The sequence below is a fragment of the Plectropomus leopardus genome, chromosome 13, assembly GCF_008729295.1.
Source record: "Plectropomus leopardus isolate mb chromosome 13, YSFRI_Pleo_2.0, whole genome shotgun sequence".
Taxonomy (NCBI): Eukaryota; Metazoa; Chordata; class Actinopteri; order Perciformes; family Serranidae; genus Plectropomus; species Plectropomus leopardus.
The window spans coordinates 5,420,356-5,440,115 of NC_056475.1; the positions used below are offsets into that span (position 1 = coordinate 5,420,356).

Consider the following 19,760-nt stretch of genomic DNA (forward strand, 5'->3'; position numbering starts at 1 on the left):
CTTTTTTTACATTTTCCCCACCTTTTTAAAGATACTTTACCAAATCTACTAATTTCTTGCAATTTGTTGAACATTTCTTATCAAGGTGCTCATTGCCTTTTTACCAGTTCAAGGTGACATGAAGGATGTTTGAAAGCAGCATAAGAAAAATGAAGTCTCTACAGGTTTCAAAGGGTTAAAGAAGCCAGAAAAGGGACGGACACATGAAGACAACTGGAATAAAAGGAAAAGTCATATGACAACAGAGTCACATGTTATGTCATGTGAAAAAACCACTACAGAGGACCGTGATTGTTGTTAGACCTACAAGTATTCACGTAAGAACTGCTTATTTATTAGACAGATGACTAAAAAAACTGGAATACGGTGAAATGTACTTTTTTATGGTTCAATATGCTCTTCAATGATGTGATATATAACACTTAACCTTTTTTGTCATTTTTAGTTTTCATTGATCAGCCTTTATGTGACTACAAACACAGATACTTGGTGTCACAAAAGTGATACATCCATTCAGTTTTTCCTGAATTAAGAATGACACAGCAGCCAAAATTTTACCGCACCTCGAGCTCTTGACAAAACTCTGACACGGGTCTTAATGGAAACCACTATTTTCAAATACGCATCGCCCTAAGTGGATTTCTGAAATTGCAGGTACAATCACAAGTGAATGAAATTAAAACTTGCAAGTATTCTCCTTCCGTTAACATCCATTCAACACAAACAAAGGGGCAAAAAAACATTTGATTCTTGAGGCAAAGCATCTTCGCTTCATGTTGAGTTCAATTTTGGTGAACTTTGACCATTAAGGTCTCAGACTCAACCAATAGCAAAGATTTATGTGCATCGGAGACATTAATTGTTGCAGTGTCTAACTAGGGTGGGCCATATAGCTTTAACATAATATTGTGATATTCTTAGGCTATATCACAATACATGATATTTATCTCAGTATTTCAAAATCTCTTCTAAAGTAATATAGACTACTAAAATTCAAAACTATTAAATGAACTACAGTTACAATTCAATTGAAGTAGCTACTACCAAATAATGAAGTTAAATAAAATACTGTTATAATGAAGTTAGTTAAAATACTGTTACAATTTAGTTAAACAGAATATTGTTATAATTTGAAAAATCAAAGTGGAACCCACAGTGCTTTTATTTTGAAAGACCTGGCTCATCGCGGGCTGGAAGTGTCAATGTTTATGGACTTGAAGCTTCCAGTGAGCAGCTGGATGTTAGCGTTAGGAGAAAGTTAAACTGTCACTGCGTAGCCTTTAAATGTAAGGATTCATTCACTCTGAGCCGCAAACAAACTAACAGCTCTCCAGTTCATATATTACAAACATCTGCAAGTTGTACTGGTGCTCCGTGGTCGCAAAATGTGGCTAAACAGTCACAATCAGAGCTCTGCTGATACAAAAACACACCTCACCTGCTCACACTAGTGCCACTATCACGCATAGACTACCACAGCGCCGGTAAACCTGATGATTAATTTGCTGAAAGCCGAAAACTAACAGCTCTCCAGATATTAACAGTATTTGCTTTTAGTATCTGAATAGTAGTCATAGTGGTGCTACATAGTCGCAAAAAGCAACTAAATAGTCACAGTCTGGAGCTCTGAAAAAGCCCTGCCTTTTGTGTGTGTCTGTGAGAGGCGGAGAGCCGTAGAAGAGCTGATAAAGCCAAAGGCAGTCTTATGCCAGTGACTTTAAAAAAATGACAATTTATCCTCCATGTTCATGAATCGCTGTATAGTCATTTTATATATCTCATGTGGAACAAGCTGCAATACATTGAGTATATTTGATATATTGCCCACCCCTGTCCAACCAGCCAATATTGTTTGATATATTGGCCATGAAAGATACTAAATGCCCCAAATTAGAGTAAGTCCAGAGGCAGGGGTGGAATGTAAGAAAAGGAAAAAGTAATGGATTACAGCAAAGCTCGGGCCAGCCCATCTTTGCCACCACAATAAAAAAACTCAGAAAAACAGAACTCCTTTTTGCTGCTGTTCACTGAGAGTTTTATATCACCAGAGTTTCTAAATGTCATTGCAGACAGTAGTCAGATTGTGTCTTAATGCTGCCTTGTACTGAGACTAAAACATTTACACCAGTGAAATGTAAAAAAAAAAAAAATTTCCAAGAATTTTTTATGACCCCACACACACACACACAAACACACACACTTTAAGTACAAAAGCTTAGACAGACATCTGTAAAACATGATATTAGTTCACTGCAATATATGAGAACATATCTACTACGAATAGTGATTATTTTAAAACAGTAAGTAAAGGAATCAAAATAAATTATTTAGATATCAAATCATCTTATTAAAGTGTCTTCCAAAAGTGTGTGACAGAGGATTACTTGAAATAAATATATTTTTAAATTATTTTTTCATCCTTCAAAAGCAGAATATCTACATTTGTGTAAAAAATATTTGGGTGGCAGAATAAAACATATCCAGTGTGTCATTCAGAAATCATGATTTTGTGGTAAAGTTGTCAGTCTCAGACGTAGCTTAATCAAGTCATGGGATCTGCTGCTTCAGTACACAAACAAATATTACTGGGACCACTACAGAAAGTTGCAAGAGCACATTTAATTCCCTGGGATTCACGGTATAAACACAACTGACTATCCATTTAGCCACAATTTATAATTTTTTCCTAATCATTTTATTAGAATTCCTAAAATATGTTGCTTGTATAAAGTGTTTCTCTAAGCCAGTTGAAGGCCCAGTGCACATACACGTGTGTGCACATGATTAGGATGGTACCTCCTCCACCTCGTTTCGAGCCAGGAAAAACCCTTCAAGTATTGAATTAATAGTCTGCCCTGATTTTTCTGGTTTATCAGCATTTCAAAACCACTGGCACCCTCTACTGACTGTTAATAGTAATGAACCAGGTCCGTTGCAAACATCTGATAATTTAGAAATTATTTATTATTTACAAATACAATGGCTTTAATTAGTATCTATTAATTAATCCTTAAGTTCTACGGGCCTTTTTTTTAACAACAGAGCACATCAGTTGTAGATTTGATTCTAATATATAATACTATTTGGAAGAATATAATCTAGGACTAAGTGCAGCTAATATATATTTAATACATCTGACAATTATTTTCTCAGAAAGTTGTTTTGTCTATAAAACAACAGAAAATATTAATAATAACCAATTCCCCAGAGCCCAGGGGGACATCTTCAGATGTCTTGCTTTGTGCAACCAACAGTCCAAAACCACAGGAGGGTCAGTCTATAATGACAGAGGAGCAAAATAACAAGATAACATTTTCATCGACTTACATGATTAGCAGATCATCAAAAAAGTTGCCTCGAATTTTCTCCAAGAAAAGTAACAGTTTGGTTTGGTTGACTGATTTGAGCTCTGCTACTCCTCACAATCAGAAAGTTTGCTGAACTGAAAATGCAATAAAAATTCATTGCAGTTCTTCTTCCCCTGAGCTGGTGTATATCTCTAGTGGTGCACTTGTATACCACTGACAGAGGAACTGTGGTGGTGTTCTTTCCAAATGTTGACATGGAGCTAAATCAAAGTCAAGAGCTGGTAAACACAGAGGCCCACTTCAGTCCTCATTTCTAGTATATTATTAAGTCTTACAGACAGGAAGGAAAACAGCTACAGAGAGTTCAAGTTGTACGTTTTCTGTGAATTCCAACGCGCACAGCTGCAACAGGTTTTGCATCGTCTTCCTCACAATCTCCTACAAAAGAGGGAGCGTTTTGGCTGTCTGATTTTGCAGACTTGCAGATTTTGTTGATGTGGTCACTTTTTACATGATATTCAGGCTTCTATTATAAATAGGTAAGTAGGCTATGCAGTTAAATGGTTCAGTTTTATGCCTGTTTTGTGTTTATTGTTGTTTTTTCCTACTTCTTTGTTTTTTGTTGAAGTGAGATGAACAGATTAAAAACTTATTCTTATTAGACAAAAACAGATTTTGATAAAGTTTTCCTTAATTTGCAGTTGACAAAAAAGGTTAAATGAAATTGTAATATATCTGTTATCGCAATACTCAATATATTGGGAAATACTGAATATTGCAACAATACTGTATTGATTTTTGACCTAAGTATTGTGTTGATATCATAGACTGTAAATAAAGATGTATGACATGACAGCTTCCCCAAAGTGAGACTACTCAATCTCTATCACCCCCTGGTGTCTGACTGCAGTATAGGTCCTAAGGCTCGCCTCTCCATGTCAGTGAATGGGACATAGGCTGAACTAAAAACTCAAGGTACACGCCAAATAAATATTTCCCAAAGATGGTTTCTGTCTGATAAGTTTGGTTTTAATAAATTATTACATTACACAAACGGGGGCTTTTCCACCATGATTGACAGCCTTGTAAGCCAATCCGTGCACTCACATTCAATGGAACCGCGCACAATTGGTTGGACGGGTGTTTTGGTGGGAACTCCCCCACCACGAGTAACGCTACTGCGCAGATGCGCATAGCGAGGGTAAGCGGGGGTGTGTCCTGCATATTTATATACAGTCTATGGGTGATATCATATCGGGGGTCTCTGCCGATTTTCACCCCTAATATCTATATTTACATAGTTTTATATTTACAAGGTGTTTATTTGGAAAATGGACCGGATGCTGCAGTTCCACTTCCTGCCTGGCTCGATTTGCTCCATGAAACACATCGCTACTCGCATCAAAAATAGACCACATGCATAATTTTAACTAAGGAGACTGGAGAGCTGCTTTTGGGATGCTTCTGAAATGTACGGCAACACGTCTGTTGGAATCACAGGCATTTTCTGAAGTAGCTCAGACTGTGCGTCACACCTCAAGAAATAAAAAACAGACAAGAGGAGCCGCACCATGCATATGCAGGTGCACGCGGTGTCCGTGGTCAGAGTAGCAGTTTCAGTTGATTACAACTGACACACTCTGCTGTGGGCATGCTGTGGCAAACATGTCGTGTCCGTGCCCCAAGTATTTCGGCCACAAGTTTGTGGGGACATCTTATCAAATGTTCTGAGCTTGTCTGACCCAGTTACAATGTCTGACCCAGTCCTAGTTCCTAAAAACAGGACAACCTGTCTGCTCGTACTCATCACTGTCCCTTACCACAAAAACTTTTTTTCTGTCAGAAATCAGGAAAATATGTCAGAGGCCAGACATCTACAAAATCACTTTAGAATCTCAGTGGCTCCTTTCAGCATCTACAGAAAAGAGGATGTATAATTTGGATTCTCTGAGGTCAGGTTTTGTACTTCTTACTTGTGGTTTCAGAGTTCAGAAGAGGAATCAGACACTAGATCAGACAGGGATCTTTATATAATCAAATATGGTTAGACTAAAAATAAGGCCAATATTAGGTTTTTCATTTAAAAAAAACACACACATATATAATTGTATATAATTAAAGATAATCATCTTTAATATAATACAATTTTCTCACTGACCACTGACTGTTTCTTTATATATATATCAATCTTTTATTTCAGTGTGTACAAGATGGATTATCATCAACAGGTGTCAGTCTGCAGAAGACTGCAATGTTTCAATGCATATAGCACTGTCTCATGGTATTATATGTAGTATCAGAGGCATTTCCACCCTACAAGAAATCAACTTGGGCCAGATTAATCACAGTATGGCGCAAAAGTCTTAGGATTTCTTGTTTTAGCGACGCTGCAATAAGGATATAAATATATTATTTCTCAGTTTCTTTATTAAGATGCAAACGAAGAACACAGAGTACATGTACAATGCATTAAAACGCCAAAAAGTCTGAACAAAATGGCTTCTTCAGACTGATGTCAATATTTATTGTGACCTCCCCTTTCACGTAGCACCTCTTGAACTCTCTTGGGCAGACTATCCTGAAGTTTTCTTAAATAATCTTCTAGTATACCAGAAGATTAGTGTTGTAAATTGACTACCCAAAAGAGTTCAAGACATGCTAAGGGAAAAGGGAGTTCAGTTCACACTAAATAAATGCAACTTTCACCTGTTGAAGTTGATTTAATCTGAAATATTTGCATTTTTAATAATGTATACATATTTCCGGTATGTTCTGGTTATATTTTCCTAAAGAGACTGCTGACAAATAAATATGTATAAACATTATAACCTTGATAAAATAAAGTTTAAGGTAGCCTAAGACTTTTGCACCGTTCTGTATATTCAGATTATATATATATGAGGTAAAAATTTTAAATATATATATTTTTATTTGAGTATCCATGCAAAAACATTGTATATGAGTTGATTAAATCCAAAAATATCTGCACCAGAATTGCCCTTTAAAGACAATATCAGTCCAGCTCTATAAAAAATGCACTACAGCAGCTCCAGCAAGGAGCACCAAGTTCTGCCATGAACCCGTTGACACCACAACCTGCAGTAGCAGCCATGCTCACTAGATGGTGACATCCTACATTCAAACCTTCTGCACAAGTGAGCAGAGCCAGTGAGAGAAAGTAGCAAAAAAAACTCTCAAATTACATTTGGGAGGCCAGAGTCTGGCTTTTAAAAACAGCAGAATGAAGGACACGCACTTCAAAGTTTCCAGTTCAGCTCCGCTGGGCCGGGTCATACAAGTGTGACAGTGGACTCCCTGGTGACAGATGGAGCCGTGAAGACAAGCAGATGTTTTGGGACCATCATCTGATCAGCAGTAGAGACCCAACACCGCTTGAAACGGAGCAAAAACACTCAGAGGCAGATAGAGAGTTGGGGGAAAACAGCAAGAGGGAGGAAGGGAGAAGGGGTGGGGGAGATGTAAGAAAAGGAGAGACATAAAAAGGAGAACGAGTGCGAGGAGGGAGTGTAAGAGAAAGTGAGAGTGAGCGACACAGTGGGGAGCAGGAGCAAAGGGAGAAGGGAAAGAGAAAGAACTCAAAGAGGGGGAGGGAGAGTGTTTTTATCCTCATGTGCACTCAGTCAGAGGGGTCAGTGAGTGCGATTGTTCCTAGACTGCCTGTCAAAACAGTGCGGCTACCACAGCGTCTATTCATCTCCGCCCCACTCTGAAATGCACGTGCTCACAAACCCCATGCTAACTCACATGTGCAAATGCATAAGGAGCCTGCAAAAGCTTTTCATAATGCTCTTATTAAAGCTTTGCAACAACCCAACAACAGCATCAACACAGCCTTTTAAACCTGCGTCACTGCACCACCATCATCCACTGTGTTTGAGCTTCAGCTCTGTTGTAAACATGCACAGGCAAGTGAATAGCTGCACTGTGAGAAAAGTGGTGCGCAACTTGTCTTTGGGAGTCACAGAAAACACTCACCAGGTAAAGAAGGAAGGTGTGCAGGCCAGTGCCAAGACCCACCGAGGAGAGGATGCCCAGGCCGACCCAATAGGCGCACCACAGCGTCTTCTTCTCCATGTAGCGCACATACTGCAGAGGCCAGAAAGAGGGACAGTCAACCACATGGCAGAGACACACGCACAGGAAAACAAGAAAGGGGAGGGGGGCACGGAGAGAGGAGGGACAGAGACAGAGTGAGAGAAGGTACGAGAGTGAAAGTGTGCAAAACAGAGGCCACTTAAAAGGGTGGGAGAGGGCAAGTGAGTGGTGGAGAGAGAGAGAGAGGGAGAGGAAGAGAGAGAGAGAGAGAGAGGGAGAGAGGACGAGAGTGAGAGAGAGACCTTTAGAGACAGAGGTTGTTGTTGAGTTTAGAGGACAGAGCCGTAGGGTAGGAGTGTTCAGCACGTTGACAGAAGAACAGCACCATTATTCTTTCTGGTTGCAGCCAGCTCTTACACAACTCGTAAAGTAAGACAAGCCAAGATCTCTCTGTCACTCTCTCTCTCTCTATGTTCCTCTTCCTCCTGCTCATCTGCCACTATCACTCCATCTATCACACCTCCTCCCTCGAGCCAGGGCAGGTCGTTTTTAGGAGGAAGCATGGAGTGTGTAGATTACGGGAAGAAGGGAGGGGACTGAGGAGTTTGGGGAGGCTCTGACCAGAAGACTCCATTTCCCAGGAAACCCAGCAAAACAAAAACACCACACTCTCTTTGCTGGGAAGTGCAGTGCCAGCCATGGGCAATTGTTACGTATGGTTATTGAGAAGTGATTACACAACTTCTGAGTCTGTGCATATATAACGTTGGGGGAAAAAAAACCAACCTTTTTATGCAAGTGGGTTTCCAAACACTACAGCACGTCAGTAAAAAAGTGGAAAAAAGAAATGGGAAGGTGTGTTATTCAGATCTACAGCACAGTGAATTGCAGTCAGAAGTTTGCCCTGTGGGCACAAGAGATTAGAAGGTACAACAAGGCTTTGTGGGAAGTTAATTATTAAACTAAAGTGATGTAGGCACACTACCACAAATACACACTTGTTAGAGATGATTGTGTAAATATTCTCTCATAGGAAAGCGAGATGCACATCCCAATCTCTATGCCAATATATAATAAGTGTTCCTACAGTTTAAATTGGATTTGAGGCTTTTAGGGACTTTTTTAATGCCACTCATAGTAACATTTAAGGCCAACTTTCCCATAATCAAAAGTGAAGAAAAAAATTAACTGAACTGACAATTATGAAGGATTAGGAACAACTCTGAGAGGCACTTAAGGGTCTGCTGAGCATAAAAATTGCCAAAGTCGGACTTAAAATTTTGCCCAATGTTAATTGTAGTGTATTTTTTATTTTGTGGTGGAGATAAGGGAAGAACAGAAGTGGGAAATACCTGCTGACAAGGTTTTGTTTGTGATTTTGTGTTTCTCAGTCTCAAATCACATCTTTTATTTTGAACACAGATGTTTGATATTGAGGTGTTTTCTTCATGTCCTGTGCCATCAGTGTAAGCACAGTGTGCCACAGTAATAATAATCTGTGCAAAACACAGGGTGTTGTTTAAAGTTACACGGATTAAACAAAGCTTTGATGCAGACAGTTTCCATCAGTCCGTACATTTACATGCATACTTAAGTCGAGCTACTGTTATAGCTCAATTAGGCCACTTAATTGGACTACTGCCCTTGTCCTACGATACATGCACTGAGGAAGAATCGATTTATTGACAGAAGTATGTCTGACTCCACCACAGCAGGAGGTGATATTCCCTCTTTCAACTAGTTGCAATAAACCTATTTTATATATACAGTCTAATATATAGACCAAATTACCGAATATTTCTTCAATTTCCACATAAAAAGATTTTTTGTGGTTATAACATTTTTAGCTGTATCATCCCCCCTCCCATCCAGTTAGCAAGAGATGTTATGTCAGCACAAAAAGTAGGAAACTGTGACCTGCACGTTGTAATTATAAAGCAAGCACCCCTCACAGAAAGAGAAGTTGACACTCTCCCTTCAAAGACACACACTTTATGATTTAAGCCTGCCAAAAAAGTTGGAAGAGTTCAGGTGATGGCCCTCCACAGCATCCTCAGTATGGTTATATTGTACTGTGAAAAATATTCAGAATATTTGGTCACCTTCTGGTGTGTTCCTTCAATACAGTAGGCAATGGAGAGGAGGATAAGCAGGATCAGCAGGCCAAACACAGTCTGTCTTTGCTGCCAGAGCCTGGATGAAGGAGAAGAAGAGTATGAAGGTGGAAAATGATGGATGCAAATGTGAGGGAGCGGAGGTGAATGGTAAACAAGACAGAGAAACGGATGGTGAGTCAGGAGGACAAAATGTGATGGCAGATGAAAAAAAGATGAGGAATTGTTAGAAGTATTAGTAAGGCAGAATGAGTGAAAGGAAAGGAATTCTTAGATGGAGTTAAATTTGATTCAAACTTTGTGGGAGAGAGACATCTGCTGGAAACTAATCAAGCCACTGCAACAGTGACACTCAATGCATGGCCCATGGGCCAAATCTGGCCCCTGATAAGGTGCCAGGTGGCCCCACCAAACATTTTCTAATTCACAATATTAAAAAAGCGATTTACAATGGGAATTGTGTCTGTACTTTTTGTATACATAGTATGCCAGAGTGCATAAAACAGCATCAAAGCAGAGATTACAAAAAGTGCCACTCGAGGATCCTCCGAACCCCTACAGATGTCCTTGCTAAGCCCTAAATCTCCGAAAACCCTAGAAATGTCTTAAAGTCCTAGAAATGTCCTAAAATCAAGCTATGTCCTAAAATCCTTGAAACTTCCTATAATTCTAGAAATGTCCTAAAATCAGAAAAATGTTCTAAAATCCAAAAAATGTTCTAAAATCCATGAGACATCCTAAAATCCAAATAATGTCCCAAAATTTGAGAAAAGTTCCAAAATCCTAGAAACATCCATAGATCGTGGGCCTTGGCATTTTGCAAAAGTGGCCCCCAGGCAAAGCATGCTGAGTATCCCTGAACTACAATTAAAGCCTTGATCGCAATATGCATATAAACTTAGAGGAAAAGGGTAAAAGCACAGAGCAAAAACTTAATTACTTTTTTGTAAACATTTTTGCCTATTTTTTTTTTTAATGTTGCATTTACGGGCATGTCATTTTGAATTTTGTTTATAATTTTGAAGTCTTTTTTGTAATTTGGATTTTTTTCTTCTTTTTTAAAAACATTTTTCAGTTTAGTTTTACTTCTATTTTCCTTTTCTTTAAATAATTGAGTTTTGCTCTATTTTTTCTTTCTTTACATAATTTTGAGTTAAGGGAGGTGTTTTTTTTTTCAGTTTTCAGGTTTGGTGTTTCTTCTATGTATCTAAAAAAAATATTGGGGTCTGTATTTGTTCCTATTTTCTAAAATAGTTTTGAGTTAACTGGGTTTGTTCATTTTTTCGGCATTGGTTACTTTTACTTGTCACACGTTTCACTACATTTTGCTGATTATAGTCACGACAATAATATTTTAAATGCAGGACTTTCGCTTGTAACATAGCATTTTCACGGGATGGTATTAGTGCTTTTTCTTAAGTAAATTAACTGAACACTTCTTCCACCTAACTAAGGAAAAACTAAGGAAACGTTACTTGTAAAGCTAAAGTTAGCCAGCTAACGGTAGAAGCTAACACTGGCCGTAAACGTTTAGTGTATTTTGGCTAACTACCGTCCTCTGTTGGAGGTAAACGCAGCTTTAAAACGTTAGTTAGCTAACAAATTATGGTATGATAAGTTAGTAAGCTTTCAGTCCGGTTAAACTGCTAAAAAATTATTTTTCTATAACTCACCGGTGTGTTGAGCGGCGGATTTTTGCGTGTAAAAACGGATTAAGACTCAAACCGCCATAATGGAGTGACGCGACTGCGCGAGCCCTCCCTCGCGCGTGCACCTGTCTCCGCCGGTCACGTGATCAGTCCGACAGCCCAACTCTCGTGTGAAGTTGGTTTTTGCCGCTCAGGGATGGTTTATGGGCCTTAAATAAGCACGGAAAGTGGCTGTATATTACACTATATTAAGAATAAAATGTCCTGCAATTTCAAGACACATCGTGTAGAATCTTAATAAAAACTATCTTGAACAATGAAAAACATAGGACAACATTTTACCATGAAATTAATTGATTAAAATCCTTCAGAAGTCATTATTTTTTATTAGGTTATTGTGTGACTCTATTTCTAGTTTAAACGTAGGCTGAAATACGTTTTTATTATTAGAACTTAAGGATGCACGATTTCGATTTTTTACAGAACAACTATTTTTTTTTAACTGATACCAATATAACCAATATATCCCAACTCATTTTAGTGATCATCAAGTCTTTTCTGCACATCATGTCATGCATACTATCATGCATACTCTTATTGTGGTGGCCCACCAGCAGATGGAGACATACAATACAATGCTTTTCAGTGTATATAGTATTAATGTATTGCGCAAAATGAAATTAAAAAAAACTTCGATTTAGAGTTGATGTTTTGTACATGTTCATTTTGTCAGTAAATGCATATGTATCGGATTGATATTGGCAGAAATCAGCATGTTGTCTAATTACAATATTTCATTATAAAGCCAATATTGGCTGATATGTGCCGAAATTATCATGCATCCCAATGACAGTTAATTAAATGTTAGTTGAAATTACCATTTTTATTGTGTTCAGGTTTTCACCCACTCCTGTTACCCTGTTCTCCCTCACTAAAAATCTGGGACATTACAAAGGTCACATGATCACCAAGAAGTAAGGGACTGTTCTTTATCTATTAGAGGGGGGCATGGCTGGGTTGTGATTTTGTTTTCATTTAATAATTATTTTGACCCTCCCCAAAGCTACAAATATTGTCCTTGAGCCTCCCTGAGTGACTGAAGGAAAATGCATGACCCTCCCTCTCCCATGAATTAGTTATTAGATTTTAATAGTTACCCTTTAATGCTTTAAAGTCAAAAGTTGAAGACGAAATCCAAGAGTTAAAAAACGTAGAATAAAGTGATTTTGATTAAATATGGCTATTTTGAAACACATGATGTGTTCAAGGACTGTCGGTACTTTCAAAATCCAATGGTAATTTCTGTTTTTACAGTTTCTGGCTATGATAAAGGTAATTGGCGATTCTTTAATGAAACATGCAGGCTGGAAGGCATGTTTAAAACCATAAATATATATCTGACGCAATATCTGAAGACAGCCTTGAGGAAGTTTCCTCAAATTTGGCACAAACGTCCACTTGGACTCAAGTATGAACTAATTAGAATCTGTTGGTCGAAGGTCAAAGGTCAAGGCCACGGTGACCTCATACATGTGTTTGGCCATAACTCAAGTACGCTTATGAACCATCTCAAAACTGTGCTGATTGTAGAGGTCCTCTTTGTGTGAAGTATACATGGTTTTACATAAATAGATTAAAAAAATGTTCTGCACTATGTCTAATTTTTTCATAATATAGTAAATATGACTGACATACTCAATTACAGCCCTATTACCCAAATTACTACTTAGATGTTATGCTTGTTTAATAGTTTTGTTAAACCACACGCCACTCGAAGTTGCCAAGTGTTCTCATGCAATATGAATTGATATCATGTGGCCACTCTGCTCCCTCCCTTTGTCTCACATCCACTGCCCCCATTTCCATCTTAAGCAAAACAAGTGCAGAGCCCCGAGGACTCCCTGTACATATGCTATAAATTACAAACCACCTCTATCAACATTCAGGACAAACTCTTTGCACTCGTAATGGGTTCACATGTATCCCCCTGCAGCAGTTACAACACCATGTGTTTTGAGTGTCGGTGAACAGCAGCTCCTCTCAGTCAGAACGCTGCTCGTGGTGCTTGCGGCTCACCACATCCTCTTGTAGTTTAGAAAATAAACACGTTGTCCTCACACACTTAACCACAGAGGCCTCCCTGAGCGTACACTCTGACCTTCTTCTGGGCATTCTGTGTCAACAAAGATTATCAGGTACGTATGAGACATGTTGTGCAGCGCGGGGAGTTTGTCATCAAACCACAGTCTGATGCAGTCTGGTCTGGTGCTGTTGCTTTTGTTGGCGATGTGACGTCAGTTAGTGAGGTAAAAAGACTTATCAGAGGTAAGAATGAGTTATTAGCGTAAAAAAAAGGTTTAAAAAATCCTTTGTGCTGCATTATTGGCTCCATTAGACATCCGACCGAAGACTAAACTATGATGAGAAGCCCTTCTGAGCTGATAGCACTGACACAATCAAGGTCTCTTTTCTGTTTGTGTTTTTGTGTGTGTGCGAGTGAGAAAGTCATCATGTTCTGTTTTTGCCCAAGACTGACAAGCAGCAGCACCTCTATAAAAAAAACTAACTTCACAAAAACACTGATTAGCTGCTGTTGCATCAACACATGAACAATAACTACCGAAATCATTATATGTGAAACAACTGACGTTTTTTCTGAGAATGAAGTGAAATTAAATCAAATTTTTATGCTGCTTTCTATATAAGTTTACGGGGAAATACAGGGATACTCAACTTGCTTTGCTTTGGGACAACTTTTGCGAAATGACAGGAGGCCAGCAGCCCCATACATGATTCAGGGATTTTAGGAACTTTCTAGGATTTTAGCACATTTCTAGGATCTGAGGACATTTCTAATATTTTAGGACATTTCTAGCACTGTAGGACATTTCTAGGATTTTAGGATGTTTCAAGGATTTTATCATTTCTTGTATTTCAAGACATAGGTTTTTAGGGCATTTCTAGTATTTTGGGTTAGGTTGTATCTAGAATATCGGGATAATTCTCTCATTTTATAACGTTTCTTGGATTTTAGGATGTGTCTATGATTCAAACATGTTTCTAGAATTTCAGAACATTTCTAATATTTTAGGACATTTCTTGGATTTAAGGATGTTTCTCAGATTTCAAGACGTTTCTAGGATTTTAAGACATTTCTAATATTTTAGGAGGATTTTGGGACATTGCTAAGATTTTAAGACTTTTTCAAGATTTTAGGACATTTCAAAGTTTCTGGGATGTTTCTAGGATTAAAGACATTTCTAACAGTTTAGGACATTTCTAGGATTGTAGGATGTTTCTCTGGCTTTCGGACATTTCTATGATTTTGGGACATTAGGGGCGTAGCAAGGACCTCTGTCACTGTCACTTTATTTGATAAACAGACTTAGTTTGATGCTGTTTCATGCACTTTGGAACCATATGTATACTAAAAGTACAACCACCAGGCACCTTATCAGGGGCCAGTTTTGGCCCACAGGCTGCAAGTTGAGTATCCCTGGTTGTAGGGGTGGTTTGGGAAAGGCCCCTGGTCTCACCTCCAAAGCCACTCTTTAAGAGTGATGAGCAACTCCAGAGTGAAGTAGTGGAGTGTGAGCAGAGGTTTCTTCCATAATACCAGATTTTCTCGCTCCTCGTTGTCCGTCTGTTCCCTCTGATCCACAGACAGCTCTGAGTCTGGCCACACAGCATTGCAAATACACACACAAATAAACACGATGGATTCATGTTTTTAAATAAATGCAAATACAACATTTTTTAACATATTCTCAGTGGCATTTGATGCCCTAATAAGCATGGGTTTGATTTCTTGCTCAGCTGATCATCAGATGTGGTTTGTTTTTACCAGCCAGCTCTCCATTTAACTGCTCCTTGACACCGAGACGCCTCTGAGGTAGTTCACCTTCGGCCCCGCACTCTGCCATCTCATTCACCGGGAAGGAGTCCAGCTGAGAGAAGAAACAAGTCTTTAGCACAGACACTTTGTACCCAACGCTGCTCGCCAAAAACGTCTCTGTCCCGTCCTCGCTCAGAGCTGTCTGACAACTTTGTTAAATCACTCGAAAGCAAGGACTCCTTGCTAAAATTTTAGGAGCTCTTCAAGAGTGTTCTCAGAATTTTGTGAATATGATCCCAGATTGTTATTTTTTTTGGATCCAAAGTATTCCTTAAGCAACACGTACTTAAAACGTGGAGTAACACCACTGTTCTTGGTGCGAATTGGTGCAATTTCTTTCAAAAGCAATGAAAAGGCAGCTTAATATGAAATCTTCCACAAGTGCAAGAAGTAAGTAGATTTAGAAATTTATTTTTAAAAAGCTAGGGGAAAATGTCGAGGGAAAAAAGAAAAAAGCTATAGGGAAAAACATATTTATAATTATTTCATAATTGCACTTTTTTTTTTCTCGTGAAAATGTCCCACATGTCTTTGCTTTATTTTTAAAAGTATTTTTCATGTAATTTTCCCATCCTTTTTTTTTCTTTATATATTTTTTGCAAATATTTGGGTCATTTCCTCTCGTCACTCATTATAAACAACAATTATTATTATTATTATGTCACAAAATTGTCATGATTTTTGAAGCATTTTTTCAGGTCATTTCCTTTTTTTAAAGGCTTTTTTCTTTCTTTTTATTTTTTAAATTTACCTATTGTCAGGTAACTTCTTTTTTTTTAGAAATTGGGTCATTTCTTCTTTACTGCCTATTAAAAAGATGTCAAACCGATGAGTTCATATTTCAAAGGTTTGATCCAGATCAAAACCAAAACTGGATTATTTTATCTGATTTCATAATCTCCTTTTTTCCTTCTGAACATCCCATTTTCAAGATTTTATCAAATCTGAAAACAGAAAATGAATCAGATTACTCCTGAATATCTCAAATGGCGTACACAGAAGAGTCAAATGTATAAATAATGGGTGAAAGGGAATACAGGATGAGATTTTGTTTCATGTTTCTTCATGATATATACTCAAAGGAGATCTACACATTCATACATACATGTGCCTTCCAGCACATGCACAGCGTCTCACTACAGAGCCAAGAATCTGTCAGTGAGCAGTGAGATGGGGACTCTGACACAGAGGCACGTAGTTCACCATCTGGTAGAAGTGTCAGTGTCTCTCTGAGCTTAACCTCTCTCTCCTGTGACCTATAGGTCTGAGCTTTTGGCTCTTTTTTTCAGTGCATGCACACTCTTTACACCTGATGTTAACATGCATCCTGGGTAACTGAATTACAGTATTGCAATTTCATCAAAAGCTTTCAGTACAGATGCTTCAAAAGCAAAAATAACACCTACTAACATGTAACTAGACACTTGATCTGTGTAGTGTTTCCACTGCAGACAGTACTCTTAAATGTAGCTAGACCTTTTAGTACCTCATCAGTGTGCTAAGTACCCCAACAGTTGAAAAATTGGGACAGTTCCAAAGGTACAAAAGGTACCATCCACAACTTTTCACAATGGAAATGCAAAAAAAATGCGTACCCAACTAACCAGAAACACCCCATACACAAATGAGGCTGCTCTGAAGTCTGATTCATGCATCTGAAGTGTCACACAGAGGAAAATAAAAATTCCTCTCAGACGATTAGACTGCGAGGCATTTGGAGAGCTACTCTTGGCCCTCTCAGGGAACCACAAACAAAAGCTTTTCATTACAAACCTTAAACCTTGAACACACACGCTCGCACTAGATGTGCCAATGCTTCATGCACAATGGTATACACACCCACAATGCACTGTGCAACACAGGGGCTCAACAATGTGCATGAAATATCCTGCAAGCAGCATCAAGTGTTGAAATTGGTGCAAAACTTTGTGTAAACTATGCACTTAATTTGATTTATTCTACAAAACAATGAATTAATCAATTAACCCTTTGAAACCCGAGCACAAGATTCCTACAGCTTAGGACAAGTAGGATTTTAGGCTTTTGAAGAGTTTTTTAATGCCACTTGGAAAGAAATGTAAGATCACGTCAATACTGAAGGAAAAACATGTACTGACATTAATAAGGTTCAGGGGAATTTTATTTTATTTCTCAAATATTTATTTTCACATAAAAAAAAGACTCTTTGGTGATGTTAATGTAAGAGGCATTCTGTAAATTATCATTTTTATTTTGAAAGTTTCCCATAATTTTTAGCTTTTTGAGACAATTGAGAGATTTATTTAAGACATTTTAATGCAAATTAAGGCCTTATTTTTAGATTAATGGAATAAATGCCTTTTTAAGACTTTTTAAAGATTTGCAGAAACCATGTAAGCAAGTTGGCTTGATTTAAAAAAAAACAACAACATGGGAATAAGGGAATGAGAAATGAAAGAGGAAATGACGCAGCAAGAAATTAGTATAAAAAATAATAATTCTGTAACATAATTTTAATTATTATGATTATAGATATAGTTTTCTTACTTTTCCCCATTTGATATTTTTCCCTAGCTTTTTTTGTTTTTAATATTATTATTCTAAATCAACTAATTTTCTTGAAATTTGTGGAACATTTCTTAACAAGTTGCTCTTCTTTTTTTTTGTTTTGTTGAGAAATTACACCAATTTACTCCTGGTTCAAAAGTTTAAATACTTGTGAAAGGCGTATGAAAGCAGTACAATAAAAGTGATGTTGTTCCAGGTTTTAAAGGGCTGAACTCGATGCATTATTCACAATCAATACCTAGTGTACCGTTTCATAACAACAATGCTGCTTGTGTGAAACACAGTAGCGCAGCCCTGCTCCAGCACTTGATTGCGCAATCACTTCTACCAAAACAACCCTGACCTGTTGAGTAACTCTTGGGACAACGAGAAACTCAACACACTACAGGATGAGAAATTTGATAATCTGCAAACAGTTTTCACATTTTAAACAGAGATAATTTCAAAACAGTGCATTAGAGAGAGATTATGAAAGTGTAAAACAGAGCAGGAGTGCAATGCGTTAATGCATTAAATGCATTATGCAGAGAAAGTAAACTCACCGTTCAGCTGATGTTTAATCCACAGTAAACTCTGGGCTCAGATGAAAACCTTTGCTGGAGCCCCGGTGGCAATGTAGGGCAAAAGTATGCTACCCATGAACTGCATCATAACTTGAGTGCAGGGTGTGGTGATGGAGGGGGCCAGCGAAGGATCGAGCACTGATACAGAGTTGCCGGGGGAGGGGAGCACAGGGCTGACAGAGGAGACACACAGAAAAGAGGGAGAGATTTCATCATTTGCCTGGTCGAACCTCCAGAGGGCCAGTCTAATTAAAGGTCTATAAATAAGTGGATCACTTTCCTGGAGCGCACTTCTAACACTTCTCAGTCCTCAGTAGGTTTCACACAGAGAGTGAGTGAATGGCATTTGGGCAAAGAGAGCTTAAATCCCAAACTGAGAAAAAAACACCTCAGGGCAACACATTTATCAGGTCATAACTAGAGAACTGTATGTTGCCGTGTTTTAGTATCAGCATCATGTGGTTTTATCAGAGTGAGAACATTTATTTCAGAGCTGTGTTTTCAGTGGTGGATGTTATGTCTGACTGGAGTGTTTGAATGACTTTATTTTGGGACTTTAAGATGCAGAGGGAGTTCAGTTTAAAGTGGACAAGCATCCTCTGTCTGCATCAAAGTGCAAAACATCGGGAGTGTTAGCACTAAGGTCAGGTCAAGCAGCAACAGAAAAATGAAGTCAATGTGGAAGTGCCAAAAAATGCAGTTCCTCAAACCGCCACTTGAGGCTGGCTCCAGAAGCTGCTCAATCCCATAGAGCAGGGAGACTCAACTTTCTTTGCTTGGGGGCCACTTTTGCGAAATGACAGGAGGCCAGGGGCCTTTTAGCAGTGTCTAACATGTTTCAAGGATTTTTGGATGATTGTTTTTTATATTTCTTGGATATCAGGATGTTCTTGACATTTTTTCAGATTTTAGAATGTCCCGATTTGGGACATTTCTAGGATTTTAGGACTTTTTCAGGATTGTAGGACATTTCTCGGTTTTCTGAAAATGTTTCAGATTTTAAGACGTTTGTAGGATTTTAGGACATTTCTAGGATTTTAGGACATTTGTCATGATTACAGGATTTTTTTGCAAAATTTAAGGACGATGCTAGGATTTTAGGACATTTCTAGGATTTAAGAAGGTTTCTAGTATTTTTGGACTTATCCAGGAATTCAGGTCATTTCTAGGATTTTAGGACAATTCCAGGATTTTAAGGGCCTGAAAATTACCTGAAAAGTAGTAAAAAAAAACAAAAACCCAAACAAACAACAAAACAAAACAAAACAAAAAGCACACAAATAAAATTTTAAAAAAGACAGAGTAAGCAACCATTTCTCCAATTTGCTCAGGTTTTGAAGGGTTAATACAAATATATATTTGTACTCTGCATCAGCCGATAGCCAGAGTTCAGGTATTGATATCAGGAAAAGGTGGCATCAGTTTTCAGCAGCATGTCAGCTCATATGCAGCACACTATCTATAGGCTGGATTTTGGCAGTCAGTGTTGGCTCCATGTCGTGCTGAACAATGTTCACGGTACGAAATCACATGGAGCCTCACCTGACTCGTCTATATGAAGAGACGTCTCACTCCAAACTGCATAACTGAAACTACTCATGCTTTATGAAGAAAACCTTAATATATAA

At 38.2% G+C, this 19,760-nt stretch overlaps 1 protein-coding gene across 5 annotated transcripts in view; it reads right to left on the reverse strand.

Moving 5' to 3' along the window:
* Positions 1–18,195, reverse strand: part of LOC121952899 (vacuole membrane protein 1-like) — a 93,987-nt gene extending 75,792 nt beyond the window's left edge. For 2 of the 5 annotated variants that reach the window (XM_042499770.1, XM_042499768.1), the window contains exons 1-5: positions 18,112–18,194; positions 14,972–15,074; positions 14,664–14,802; positions 9,467–9,557; positions 7,305–7,415 (exon numbers count right to left, since the gene is read on the reverse strand). In XM_042499770.1, coding sequence (XP_042355704.1) covers positions 7,305–7,415; positions 9,467–9,557; positions 14,664–14,802; positions 14,972–15,050 — 420 coding nt within the window. In that variant the 5' untranslated portion in view covers positions 15,051–15,074; positions 18,112–18,194. Of the gene's footprint in view, positions 1–7,304; positions 7,416–7,749; positions 7,803–9,466; positions 9,558–11,151; positions 11,206–14,663; positions 14,803–14,971; positions 15,075–18,111 lie in introns of those variants that run through there. The other 3 variants (XM_042499769.1, XM_042499772.1, XM_042499771.1) reach the window with 3 other exon arrangements.
* Between the last annotated feature and the right edge of the window lie 1,565 nt (positions 18,196–19,760).